General features: G+C 43.7%; 1 protein-coding gene across 3 annotated transcripts in view; it reads left to right on the forward strand.

Annotated features, from left to right (window-relative positions):
* The window catches only part of LOC121933493 (rho guanine nucleotide exchange factor 40-like), a 45,810-nt gene extending 32,543 nt beyond the window's left edge, over positions 1-13,267 (forward strand). The window contains exons 10-20 of one of the 3 annotated variants that reach the window (XM_042473316.1): positions 507-624; positions 1,830-2,422; positions 3,276-3,522; positions 4,567-4,653; positions 5,585-5,809; positions 6,143-6,304; positions 6,849-7,011; positions 8,255-8,407; positions 8,494-8,600; positions 9,261-9,314; positions 10,069-13,267. In XM_042473316.1, the coding sequence (XP_042329250.1) occupies positions 507-624; positions 1,830-2,422; positions 3,276-3,522; positions 4,567-4,653; positions 5,585-5,809; positions 6,143-6,304; positions 6,849-7,011; positions 8,255-8,407; positions 8,494-8,600; positions 9,261-9,299 (1,894 nt within the window). In that variant the 3' untranslated portion in view covers positions 9,300-9,314; positions 10,069-13,267. Of the gene's footprint in view, positions 1-506; positions 625-1,829; positions 2,423-3,275; positions 3,523-4,566; positions 4,654-5,584; positions 5,810-6,142; positions 6,305-6,848; positions 7,012-8,254; positions 8,408-8,493; positions 8,601-9,260; positions 9,315-10,068 lie in introns of those variants that run through there. The other 2 variants (XM_042473317.1, XR_006104528.1) reach the window with 2 other exon arrangements.
* Positions 13,268-13,835: the final 568 nt, after the last annotated feature.

Here is a 13,835-nt window from a genome sequence, read left to right on the forward strand (position 1 = left end):
CTCCTATCCAAGCACTAACCTGGGCTGGCCCTGCTTAGCTTCCAAGATCAGATAGGATCTGGTGCCTTTAGAGGATTTAGGCCCTATTACTTTTGAATCCCCTCCCCTAGTGCAGTCATGAGGAAAAGATTAAAAGAAAGCAGGGGACCCCTCTCCTAGAGGAGCACTTGACTGAAGTCCTTTCCTCTGGCCTTGTTCTTCAGTAAGAATATCCTGGGCTAAAGATTTTCTGATGGATGCTTGTAAAAAAACAACAACCTTACTTCCTTCAAGTGAAGAGATTCCTTTTGAACACATGAACATCTCTCCTTCTTAAAGAGAGAACATTCCAGTATATAATTCAAAAGCTCCAGGAGAAAGGTCATGGCCATTTGGACTGGCTCTTAAATGTGTTGTGTCCCAAAAGGGCTCTTGCTGGCATGAATCTGCCCTCTGCGCTCTTTTCCTCTTTATTTTGCATAGATGGCAGCTGTGCCCAAAGTGACCCACTGCTTTTCTTTCTGCAGTATGGAGGCTGTGGCTGCCACCAGACTCTACCAAGAGGTGGATGAAGCCCTTCATGGACTTGTCCAGCTCAGCAACCGGCGCCTGGAGGTGTTGCAGCAGGAGCGGGAAAACACACAAGTAATTGCTAAAGTGTCTTTCAATAGTTTGCTAAGGTGAATCTGAGACTTTGTAGGTCTTGGCAGGCCACATACAATTAAAATTTATAGACAAACCCATAGAAAAGCTAAGCAGAAGAAACCTTAGAGCTCATTTGTTGGACTTTATATCCTTCCCCCACTACTATCCTCTTTTCCTTGTGTATTGTGTCTTTTTTAAATTGTAAGGGAATCTGATGGAACTGTCAACAATTTTTAAGATGCTCTGAAAGCCTTTTTTTGCTGAGGGGTGGGGTATACATTGCTGTAAATAAATAAACAAACACTCTCACTGGTTCCAGTACTGGAACTGAACCATAACAATGAAATGGGACAAACTAGGCAAATATTCTGCATTTTACTTGAAGGAGAACAGATAGGTCCTAAAATATATTTTTGAACTGATAATACAGTCATGGTGCCTGGCTCCTTGAACAGTCGTTCCTGACCCTGTTAGGATGGTTGAAAGGGGGTGAGTGGGGTTGCACTGGCTAATTTCTTCAGAAAACCTAGTTTTTCTGAGGTGGGAGATTAAAAATCACATTAGCATAAATAGAAGAACTGTGTTTGAAGCAGCCTGGAGGAAGCAAGAACTGGCAGTTCGGGGGGGAAAGCAGTGCAATGGCTATAGGGAGAGTTAAGGTATACCTAATGAAGTATGTTGGTCTGTATTGCTGATGGGAGGGGGCAATGCCATGATGAAATCTGCGGCTGTTGGCTTTTTTCTGTCTTGTGCATAAGCTAAAAAGGTTGGGAGCCCTGAAAGACTGCAGTGGGTGCAGGGCCCAGTTTTAGTGCCTTGGGTAAAATGTACCTTTGATGTCTCCTCCCCCACCAGTTTTGCAAAACCTTCCCATGTGTACCATGTGTGGCTGTTTAGAAAAAGTGACATCAAACTGAAAATGAGTAAAGAAAATATTATGAAATTAATTGATGGAAGATCATTTTTATAGTTAGGTGCCCAGACATCCTAAAGATGTTTTTTGGGGAAAACATCTCCTCCTGTTTCTGTGGCCACAACATGTAAGAAGTTTAGTTCAATGCCATGACCACCCAGTTTGCCCTCCCTCAAGTTTAATCCCAGAAGGCAATTCTGTAGGTTTGGCCCAGTGATCCTTTTTTTCTTGTGCTCTTTCTCTCCCTCCCCCCCCCCCCCCCCCCTTCCAATCCCCTATCCCACCACAATAGCTCCAGCAGCAAACTCTGGAAGACAAGACATGCCTTGAACCTGGTGGTGACGGTATGGAAGAGAAGAAGGAAGGAAAGAGGCCAGCTGAAGGCCTGGCTGAAGGGGCATCCCTGGAGAGGACATTGTTACAAAGCCCCAAGTCCCAAAGGAAGACACCACCCTCTCCAGATACTGGCTGTGCCCCACGGTCCCGTGCCTGCAGCATCAGTGCCTCATCTTCCCCTAAGCATGGCTGGGGCCTGAGTGCCAGGTTTGGCTCCTCTTGCAGCCTAACCTCCCTTTTTCAGCCACATGCCAGCCCCAAAGCCTCTCCTTGCTGTTCTCCCACTCGAAGCCATGTCCTAGAGAATGGGAAGAAGAGACAGGGCAGTCCCAGGTCACCTCTGTCTCCTGCTTCCCCCATATCGTTGCGGGCCTCAAGTGACCCAGGCCGCCCCAGTGTACACATCCGTGGCCTGGAGGTGAGCAGTCGTGAGCTAGCAGACCGGAGCTGTTCTCCCCGTGAACATGTGTTGTTGAGTCGTAGCGGGACCCATGTTGCTGAAGCTCCTTGGGGGGCCACACCCCGTATGGAAAGAAGGCGCTGTCTTGGGTAAGAAGAAAGGGCACTGGAAGTGGGACTAATGACATAATCTCATTTTTTGCTGTGTTGTTAATCCAAAATTATGTCCAGGGCTGAACACTTGGTACATTTAATGGCTTGGAAGGGTCAATCGAAGACATTTGATCCATGCTGCAGACAGTGGAAATGGCCTCCCTGCTTTCCATTCATGAACCAGAGGCATATTCAGACATGTGGAGCTGTGCAAAAATTGTTTCAGTTCTGTTTCTGTTTCAGTAGAGCTTGCTCAGGAGACATGGCTAGTATACCGATCAGGCACATCTTTCTCTCACTGTGCCACTGTATCCACAACTTGCCCAGGCCAGGATAAGTAAAGTGTGACCTGAAAGCTGCATGTGGCCCCCAGAACCCTCCTGCCACCATTTTCCTACATTTTGGACCCCATCCCTGAACTGTTTTAGACATGAGAGGGTTTTATTCCACCATGAAGTGAACTGGAAATTGATTACAAACTGTTCATTTGATAAGTTCTCTCAGTCTTAAAATTACCTCCTGGATAAATAAGGGCATTTCCTGGGGTTAAAACAGCACTGGGAGGGGGGAATTCCCCCAGTCCCTGGGGGCTATTTTGAGTCAAAACAACCTTTTTAAAAACATGTTTTCTATGTTAAGTGAAGGAGGTCCAGTGATGGTAGTAGGGAATATGTACCCCCAGTCCTGCAGGGAGCCAGCCCCTACAAAATGTCCATCCTTGCCCTAGCTGATCTAGTATATTGCTTTAAAAAATACCCTTGTTTCTTCACGGGGACCACATGCTCCAGATTATCCAGGCAGGGCCAAACAACTCAGTATTTCATTGCTCACTCCCCATGTCTTTTCTCAGGGTCCAACAACAGCTTCTGGCTGAGCTGCTGGAGTGTGAGCGGGAGTATGTGAATGCCCTTTCCCAGCCTCTCTGTCTGTCCCAGGAACCTGGGGGACAGGCCTGGCCAGCTGAACTGCGGTGCCTGGGCAGTGCTCTTCGGACCATACGGGACCAGTTGCTGGCCTTCCACAGCAGCTGCCTCCTTGGCGAGTTGGAAGGATGCATGAACCACCCGTCACGGGCTGGGGGCTGTTTCCTGCACCACGTGAGTGCTTGCCTTCACCCCACCCCTCCAGCTAATCTTATTGTCATTTTAAAATCTGCTTTGCTGCATGCTGGAGTCCATTTCCTACACCACAAGTCCATCTCTTCTTCTTCCTTTTCTTCACCTCCAAGGACAAAGCCTCCACAAGATTTAGTTTGTCATTGTGACTTAGCCCCCCCAAAGTTTCTGTTATGTGCTCTGGAGTACATGCTATAATAATAGGGAAGAGAGCACTGTTGAACATGTGTAGAGACAAACTTTTGTCAACCATGGATTAACTGTAGGCACACTTGCCTATCTCGCAAAGTTAGATAAGGCTATGTAGCCCTTCCCCTTTTAGAAATAAGTACTATGAAACTATTCAGTAGTGCATCTCTCACCTTGTACCTTTCCTTCTTGTCTATGCAAGTCTTTGGTCAATGGCTCATTCCAACACACTTCCTGCAGGTGTGTCTAACAAGGAGGAAGCTACAGGTAGTAGCCTGTGAAAGTTAAATGCTCTGTCTTCAACATTTCAGCAAATCATTTGGCAACCAACCAAGGGATAAGAAAATGACCCCAAAGTAAACATGGAAACCCAGGTGGACACAAACACTTGCCCCTCTGCTTTGTATATTACAGCCAGTTTGTAAAACACAACAGGGAGGGCCACGAGATGTTTTAGACCATTCCGATCTTACCATTAGGTATATTGGCTAGAACTGATGGAAACTGTAGTCCAAAGACAGCCACAGTCACGTAAGTCCTTGAAATAATGCTTTCTAATTGAAGGCTGGCACATAAAGATACAGACTGAATTCATTTAGGGATGTAACACAGTAGTTTAAGCCAAATAATTGCACTGTACGAACAGCATAGGAAACCTTGTCTTTTGTGCTTGTTTCTAAAGGCTGTGTTCCCATTTGACAGGTTGGGAAATGAAAGAGGAAAAGAACAATCTTTTGTGTAGACTCTATAACTTGCTTTATTCTAATGTCACAGCCAGTTTTCTTGGCCTCTGCCAGAATGACTGAATAACAGAATCTTTTTCTCTCCTGCCTGTAGAGAGAGAAGCTTCAACTTTATGCCACCTATGCCAAAGATCACAACAAGTTCCAGTCTGCCCTGGCTTCACTTCGAGCATCCAGCAAGGTATGAGCTGAGGACCACATGAGATGTGGGGGTGGAGGTTCAACTTTGACTTTTTGGGGTGGGCAAAATTAATAGCTCAGCTGGTGGTTGCTAAAAGGAGCTATTTTGCCTCACAATGGCTTCCTTTCACTCACTGGCAAATAGAATGCCTCACAGTGATGCGGAGGAGTGTGGAGAAAATGGATCCAAGACAACAGTGTTCAACCAGAGTTGGATGTACATTGTGTTACCAATGTGTCATGTTTAGAATTTCTGTATGGCCATCTCCAGACAAGAGTTTTACCTTGCAATCACCTTGCCACAAATGTCACATTTTACATGGGATTTCAGTCTTATCTTCCTTTGATAAACCTCCCAATGTTTTCCCACAATTTTTTCTGTTTTTTTTTCTTAGCTGAAAACCTCTGCTAAGGAGAGAAAGACAGAGTAGGCAGAGTTTTGATTTGTAATACTAGAAGCCCCCAAATTTAGGTGGGCAGCAGCCAGATGTCAGGAAGCTACATTGCCTTTCATGTGATCTTGAAGGGCTGTATAACACTTGGTGGCATGCATTTTTTCAATCTTTTATTTATTATTTTGCAGGGGAAGCTCAAAATAGTCATCCACATCCCCTGGGATCATAGAGGGCTAATTTTGCCATGTCTAGGACCAGGAGAAAGAGGGTTTTTTAAAACCCAAAAATTACCCATGGGGTTGAAAGAAGACTTTAAAAACAATCTTTAGGGCTACATGTGACCCTTGGGTCACATTTCCTACCACTACCCTAGTATTCCATTGGAAAGCACCCTTCATCTTGATTTTCTCTTTAGGTGGTGGTGGTGGGGAAGGTAGTGGGGCAGGCTGGTGTAGTGAGGCCAAAGGACTGAGTGCTCAGTCTTTGGGTTTTCACTGTCTGTAAGCTCAAATATCTTTATCTCCATTCTCCTTGCAGAAGAGCCCGGCAGAGCTGCATGAGGACGGGCATGCAGCCCGCACTTTGCGTGTACCCTTGGAGCAGCTGGAGCGGTATCGGCGCTTCCTGGGTGAGCTGCTGCGTGAATGCGAGCTCGAGCGGGGGCCTGAGCGCCAAGCCCTTCAGGAGGCCCAGCAGCTGCTGGAAGCCCAGGAGCAGCGAGGCAGGGATCTACTAGCTGCCGAGCAGATCCGGGGCTGCGAGGTGAGCGCATGGGCGCTCCCAGCATGCAGCACTGCATCCTTTGTGCTGCATAGCTGTGCATGTGTTGCTTCCTTCCCTGCTGCTTATTCCACACCCAGCTTGATTTATCCTATGCTCTAATACTTGCTTGGCTGTGGGACCCTTTGCCAGATTTTATACTTTCTACATTTTAAGGTCTTTGCCCTAGCACAGGGGTATACCGAGTAAGAGCACCTAATTAGCAAACTGGAGGCATAGGGGCACTTTTACTGCTTCTTTTGGTACTGGTTGAGGAGGAAGGGAGTGGACAATGTGAGCCTCAGGGCATTGAGCAGCACTCCTCTGTCCCTGCAGATGAAATTGTCAGAACAAGGGCCGCTCCTGCAGCGTGGTGAGCTCACTCTGCTGTGCGGGCGTCGTAAGTGCCAGCGTCACCTCTTCCTCTTTGAGCAGCTGTTGCTCTTCACCAAGTGCAAGGGAGCTGAGGGTGGCTACGTCTGCAAACAGGCCTTGCAGGTAGGAGGAGAGATCATCATGGAGATTGCCTTTTCTTGGAACTTGTAACTGAACAATTCTTCTAGCTCCAGACTGATAGATATATTGTTTGGAATCGCCACCTTTGTTTGGGGGAATACATGTGATTGTTAGATTTGCCTATGAAACAAACAAAATGGTGGATGGGATTTAAGAAAACAAGGATCTCTTGGACCACTGGGCTGTAAATAGGAATAAAATTTAGCAAAGACTGGTGGACAGCATTACATATTAGAAATCAGAATGCAGCTGGGGCAGGGCTGGCTAGTTCATTAGTACCTGTTCTGACATAATGGGATAATGTTATGTTCCCAGCTGGGAGCAAAGGCCAACATTTTAGATCAGAGATTCTTATTTGAGACCCTTTTCTAGATGTCCTGTTGCCCTTTGCAATAAGATTGGTCTACCTTCCCCTGCCCTGCATATTTCTCAGTATTGAATAATGATGTCCTAGATGCAAATGACTTAAATAAGATATCTACTTAAATTTCCACTAACGTTCTCCCCATATTTTCTTTTGGCACAGACAGCTTCTATGGGGCTGACGGAGAGTGTGGGACCTACTGGGCTACGCTTTGAGCTGTGGTTTGGACGAGGATCAGCCCGGCAGGCCTACACACTGCAGGCAGCCTCTGCTGAGATCAAACATCAGTGGACAAATGTGATAGCCCAACTGCTGTGGAGACAGGGTATGAGCATATGGGAATAGACACCCAGTAGGGCAAGACTGGTTATCATGGCTATGTTTTTGCAAATTGTTACCTTGCTTTAAGAAATCCTCAGGGATATTTTACCATTTTCACTGACAAAGAAGAAAAGACCTAGAAGTCTGAACTCTTCTTCTAAGGAGAATTGTTACTTAATTTATTTTGAAGATGGCCCTCCACCTTTCAGTTAGAAATATCAGCCTGATTTATATCAATCAATCAATCAATCAATCAATACTAAAAACACAATAAAAACCAGCTTCAAGAAACAAATCTGATCTAAATAACAGAAAATAAATTTAAAGGATGGCAAAATAAAGCACTTTTCTTAGCACTGAAATGGTTTTGGAATGGGCAACTGGTGAGCCTCTGGGGGACAGATCATTCCAAACGCAGGGTGCCACCACATAAAAGACTTTTTCCTTAATAACCACTGCCACTTTAGTTGCTGAGGTAGCCTAGAGGGGGCTGTAATGACATTCAGTGTTTAGGTAGGACCATGTGGAAATAGATATCCTGTCAGTCCTTACTCTTTAAAACTGGGGTAGGTGGGTATAATATACTCCAGTCCTATTCAGGTGCAACAGCCATTTTATACAGCAGATACCACAGGGGGTGCAGAGCAGCTGTAATACATTTTTTTTTTGTTGGGGGAGGCAATGTAGTGTGTGTGTAATGTAATCTTCCTGCTGCCCATAAACTGATCTGCAGTTCTCTGGTACAGTGTGAAATCATGTCCTGTCACCAGTACTGAAGTAATATCTGTAACTGCCTTTCCAGTTAGTTTCTCTGTGTTGATGGCATGGGGAATCTTGTACTTTTTCCTCAAGCAGTCAAGTGTCACTCATCCTGTAGTGGTTCTATCAGTCATTGAAAGGAGAGTCTGATTTCTCTACAAAAAGGGAAAGAAAAGGAGAATTCTGGGGCATTTTGGGGGCATCACAGGTCACAATCCTTCCTTGTGGAGAAAATATGTAGTTCTGCATTTCAAATCTACAAACAGTATAGGAAAAAGACATAATTGTTTAATATATTCTGTAACTAATGCTGCTTCCTGCTTTCCGCATGAGGTTAATGTGGAGAATAAAAGGCACAAAAAAAAAAGAGTTGCATGGAATGATTTTTCTTTGGGAAAATTCTGCTAAGGTAACTGATAAGACCTGTAGGATATCAGACGCAGAACATGTTAGGTGTTTTTTCTTTCTCTTCCCTTCCACTGCTACAGCTGCCCATCCATCTGTCTCCATGAGCATATCTTCCTGCCCTGCCCAGCGTTTGGCCCCTCTTGGCCTGGGGTCTGGGCCTCCTCCTGGGTTGTCATTGCCTGGACACTTTGAGGAGGAAGAATGGGACCTGGACGTCAAGCCCATTCCAAGAGGTGAGTTCACTGAAGTTTTCTCTGTCTTCTCTGTGAGAATCACTGTTCATGTTTGTACTTATGTCTTATATTTCTCTTTCTGTTAGCTGAGACCTCTGAGTCTGCAGGAACCTCCCCAGTCCACCCAGAACCACTTAGACAAGGAAGAGGATCATTGCCCAGCAGCATCACTGCTCTAGGGCACCACCAGTCGGTGAGTTTACTGAAAGCTAAATGACTGTTGATGAAGTTTGTTTTTCTGAGCCTGTTCATATACTCTTTAGATTTCACTAAGGCTGCAGAGAGAGGGGGGAAGTTGTGTATTTTAACACTCCTCCATTGACAGAAACTCCCTATACTTTAAGAAAAGCCAAGCATAGCAAGGATGAAAGGTTTAACCCAATATCTCCATGCAATACTAGTTTCCTAAGGAATCTAGAATACACTGTCTGCAATCTCCAGATGTCTGGAATCTGAAGTGCTACAGTCCAGAAAAAGGATTTATGCTGGTTGTATAAACTGATCCATTTGTGAAGTACCCAGTGTAAAGGGTACTTTTATACAGAGGGTGGAAAGCTTTGGCCTTCTAGTTATCTGGTTTTGAATTTCATCTCCCAGAAGTCCTAGTCCACAAGGGATTGTGGGAGCAGCAGTTTCCCCACTCTTGCTTTAAGACTTTCAGAGGGGTACACACCCCACCCTCCTCTCCCTTCCTGTCACACAAGTATGAAAGCACCAGGAGCATACTCTTCTAGCATATGAACAAAACTCTATGTCGATTGTGCTTTTTGTGTGCAAGATGGTATGATCCTCCTGTCCCTTCCCCCTTTAGGGTTCACCATGATGGCTTTCATATGTTTTCTTTATTTGCCAGATGTCTGGCGTTGCCGGCGAACCAGTGACCCCACTCTGAGGCCATGGCGGCCAGGTACTACAGCGCCCACGCCAAACCTCTCTACCTTTGCGCCCTTGAACGCCAACTTCTTTTTCCTGCTACTGACTGTCCCTCTTTTCCCTGAAGTGCAGCACATGGCATTCCCCCACCTTTCTTAGTCTATATTTCCAGACATACCTCCTTATCCCACAATTTTACTTTATCCTTGTTTAAATGTGTGATTAAATGTGTGCAGGTGCTTTTTAAAAACGTCTGTTTCCTCTTCTTGCAGTTCCTCTGTCTTTGTATAGCAAACCCAGTTGTCTCTGTACTACTGCCATTTAAAATTTCTCTTAATACTTACAGAGCCAGTTTAATGTTACTAACAAAGTTAGTTGAGATTGGGCATGTTCTTACAGGGTAACCGTGGGCAAGTCATCATTTCTCAGCTTCATCTCCCCTATCTGTGATAAGAAAGAAATAATATTAATCTGCCTTGCAGATTTGTTGTAAACAATTATGGAAACAATTTAGGGGTAGCACTTTAAATGCTATGGTTTTTTTTTTTAAGGACTACAAAATATATGCTTTATTTCAGAGTATAGTGCTGTGTGCCTTCTCTTCAAAGGACTTAAATAGACTTAAAATCCACTTTGAATTTCACAAGTCTGGGATGGCTTTCAGGAATATTGGTGCAAAACATAAACATGAATAGATGATTGAGGGTGGATAGTCAGCAAACCTTTTGGGCAGTATTAGAAGTCTTTCTTTGTATCAGGGCACTCAGTTGTCCCTCTTTCTTTTGCAGCATTGGGTATGGAGCCTACACCGGAAGCTCTTTTCCCCTGGCAGTCATGGAAGGCAGGATTCAATCCCCAGGGACTCCGGGAACAGAACAGTCTGAGTCCCACAGGATACTGTAGGGGGGACATGGCATAAATGGGTGTTGTTGTCTAGCAGTACTGTGACCTGCTCCCTCCAAGTCACCTGATGGTTCTCCTACGCACATCACTTTGCTACCATCCGATAGGAACACCCAGATTTGGCTGCAATTCTACCCTGGGATGCTTCTGTCCCACCACACAGTACCCATCCAGTGCCTTTCCCACCATTTTCTTGGGCTGTGAAATTACTGAAAGCTGTTGGCTGAGAGGAATGCCATGTGCTGATGCTGTTGGTGGTGAGAAGTCGTGTACCAGGCAAAAGAGGTCAACCAACGAGGTCCATGTTGTAGACTAGGAGGAAATTCTGCTGTGTCAGCACTTATCCATCAGTGATCAGTTCACCCAGTCTACTGAAACTGCTCCATTTCCTGGTGCTCTGTCTCCAATCACAGCTGTGAGTTCCTGGACAAATTGATATTTTACTTAGTCTGATGGGAGATGAAAGGGAGAACCTGAAATGCAGTTACTAAGCAACTGTGGGAAGTACTTTTTGAACTACAAGCAGGTCAACTCCAGAGGAAAAGGAGGAGAAAAGAGTTGTGACTAGAGGTTGCACTGGTGGAGGAGGTGATTGTACCAGAACATAAAGCCACCACTACTCATCTAAAGATGCTCAGAGGCATCTGCAGCTGAATCAGGGAAACTCTGAGTGATAATAAAATTATAGTTGATGCTGGGGAAGGCTGTCCTGGAACTGTGCACCTTTAGGATGCAGAGAGGAAGGGGACACCCATTTGGATTCTTTCACCATAATTGGAAAAAACATAAAGAAAACTAGCATGTCAAGGGTTCTAGACTTGTCATATTCTTGATGTGTACTAATTAAAAAAAAAAACGTCTGGAAAGGTTTGCCAAGCAAGAGCACTTGGTAAAGTGTCCCTTCTACACACATACACATAGTCTGAGGACATACAGTCCAAGAAAGGCTGGGCTACATTTCTGCTGCACATAGGATATTCTTCCTAATACACAACACACAAGTGGGCCTTAAAAGGCACAAAATATGTAACGAATGAAAACATTCTTGTAATTGGAAGACAGTGCATAAGATAGGCAAAGTCTGGAAGACTTTTTATTTAGCAGACTTGTAAAATTCATCAATATTTTAAATATCAATTCCAAGGAAATTTAACAGCCCTGTTATATATGCTTTGTCCAATTCTTGGCCGATTACTGTGGATCTCTACTAACCACCACTGCTCTTTTGGGATTAGAACAAGTTTCTCCATTTACAACCACTTTTTAAAAGGGGATCGCTGCTAGTCTGCACAAATTATTCTGCTACACTCTCCCCATTTGGGGATTAAAACAGATTTCTCAATTTATAACCACTTTTTGGGGGTTGGGGGACAGACTAGTGCCACTGTTTTGATCTAAATTACTGGGATAAAATATATTAGAGAAAAGCAGCAAGCTAGACATAGGAGAAGGTGTATGCATTTACATTCCTTTTATGTATAAAAGGTGTTCATTTTTTCAGTATAAGTGGTCCGATGGGTAAGAAGTGCATCATTCTTCCCCTGCTTGCACTTTATCACCCTGAACACTGTTCTCCTTGAATGCTCAAATGAGACATTACTCTCATTATGTGGTCAGTAACCATGTCTGGATGTTTTCTTTCTGTACTTAATTTTTGTTTTTAAATACCAGTAGGTGCAAGTGACAAGTATAATTTTCATCAGGAGCACAACAAGCAGTGTGCTTTAACTTTTCTTTAACCATAATCTTAGTAAAATCAACTATTGGCTCTGATGCTAGCCCATAGCCACCAATGGGAGTCCCCCCCCCCTTTTAAGGCTGCTAACAAGAGGGGGAGTTGTTAATCAGGATTGGGAAGTATTCGATTTCTCATGTCCTATTGGATATACCTGGCCCACATTTCAGTCTAGTACAGTACATTTTTAAAAATCCCTTAGGCATGGTTACTAACCCCATGACTGGATAATGTCTGGTTTGTCCTCAGATGAGCTTCAAGAATAGGAATGACTTCAGTATTTTAATCATTTTGCTGTCTTAACTGGATCAACCTCCTCTGCCTTATTTAGTGGATGGTTTCATATTTTAAGTATGCTATTATTCATTCCTTCATTCTCAGGCCTAAATTCTATTGTTAGTCCTGACTAGAGCAACAATTCAATAGATTTACTATACTTGGGACTAACCAACATGATGTCAGCCTAAGACTGCATGTGTAGATTAAAATGCTCATTTCTCCATACAAAAATGTTCCTTGCACACAGAAAACCGACATGTCGGGGAACAGGTGATAACTCAACTCCCTGATATTTAGTCTTCTAAGTGCAGGGATTTTTCTTTCTGTAGGAGCAGCCTCTAATTGAGCCTCTGTCTGCCAGTCAGAAACAGTGCAGTCCAGGTACAGTTGTTTAGTGCCTCATCTTCCATTTGTGAAATCTTGTCCCAACTCATTCACCTGCAAAATTTAGGGGAAATGGGTAGAAGATTTGAGTTTTCATAGCAAAGACAAGCAGTTTTTGTATTCAAAACAATAATACCAGGCTTGGATTTTGTAGCATCTACAGTTCTTCAAATGGCTATATTTTATTTGAGTGCTGTGCACTAAGGGAAAAAATGAAGTCTCTGGAACTTGAGCTGAGTTTACTCCTTGGAGAAACTGGAACCTTCAGTATTGCAGTGTTTCCATAAAATGAAGGTTTTCTAAAGAGGAGCTATGGCTGCTCTGCAGGCTGGGTAGAGTGCTATAGTTGCGTCGGTTGAGAGAAATCAGAATGGGCATAATGTCATTATTTGATTGAAATGTACAGTGCTTTAAAAACTGCATGCTGTGCAGATTGATTGTTCAGGCCCAGGTGTTAAGGAAACTTAAATATGGTGGAAACACTCCATTTTATAACCCATTTGATGAATGCTTTCTAGCTATTGCTGCCCGCAAACTTAAGCCATCATAAGGTACTAAGCAACCACCTTGGGCCTCTGTAAATTAATGGTTATCGTTGCTAAACATGTAATCTTGTCAAAATAATCAGTCAGGTTTGTCTGAAAAGACCATATTTTATATATAAAAAAGCATGCTGAAATACCTTATTCGCTTCTGTTATTGTGTTCTTCAGTTACAGAGGTACCTGCTTTTCCATTAGTTTACAGTACAGTACTTTGGTTATTTATCAGCTTGGACTGTTATTGCAATTATTAGACCCTTTTTACTTGTCACTTGGTTTTGATTGTATTTTTTGTTTGTTTGTATTTAGCTTTTAAAATTGCAACAATGCTTTACTTCTAGCTGTTTAGCTTTGGTAGAGGCTGTTAGAGGGTGAGACTTCTCTTCAATCAACTCTTTTAACAACTATATGGGCCCATTGGTATCCGCTGGGGTTTGGTTAAATACAATGGCATAGTTATAGGCAAAATCAAGGTTTGCTTTTGAAATTTATATATATATGGGAATACAGTGGGAACTTGGTATCTGCTGGGGTTTGATTCCAGGACCCCATGGATACCAAAATCCGTGGATGCTCAAGTCCCATTAAATACAATCTCTCTCTCTCTCTCTCTCTCTATATATATATATATATGCATGCAAAATCAAGGTTTGCTTTTGGAATTTATATATATTTGGGAATACAGTGGGCCCTTGGTATCCGCTGGGGTTTGG

Source organism: Sceloporus undulatus, chromosome 6, assembly GCF_019175285.1.
Source record: "Sceloporus undulatus isolate JIND9_A2432 ecotype Alabama chromosome 6, SceUnd_v1.1, whole genome shotgun sequence".
Taxonomy (NCBI): domain Eukaryota; kingdom Metazoa; phylum Chordata; class Lepidosauria; order Squamata; family Phrynosomatidae; genus Sceloporus; species Sceloporus undulatus.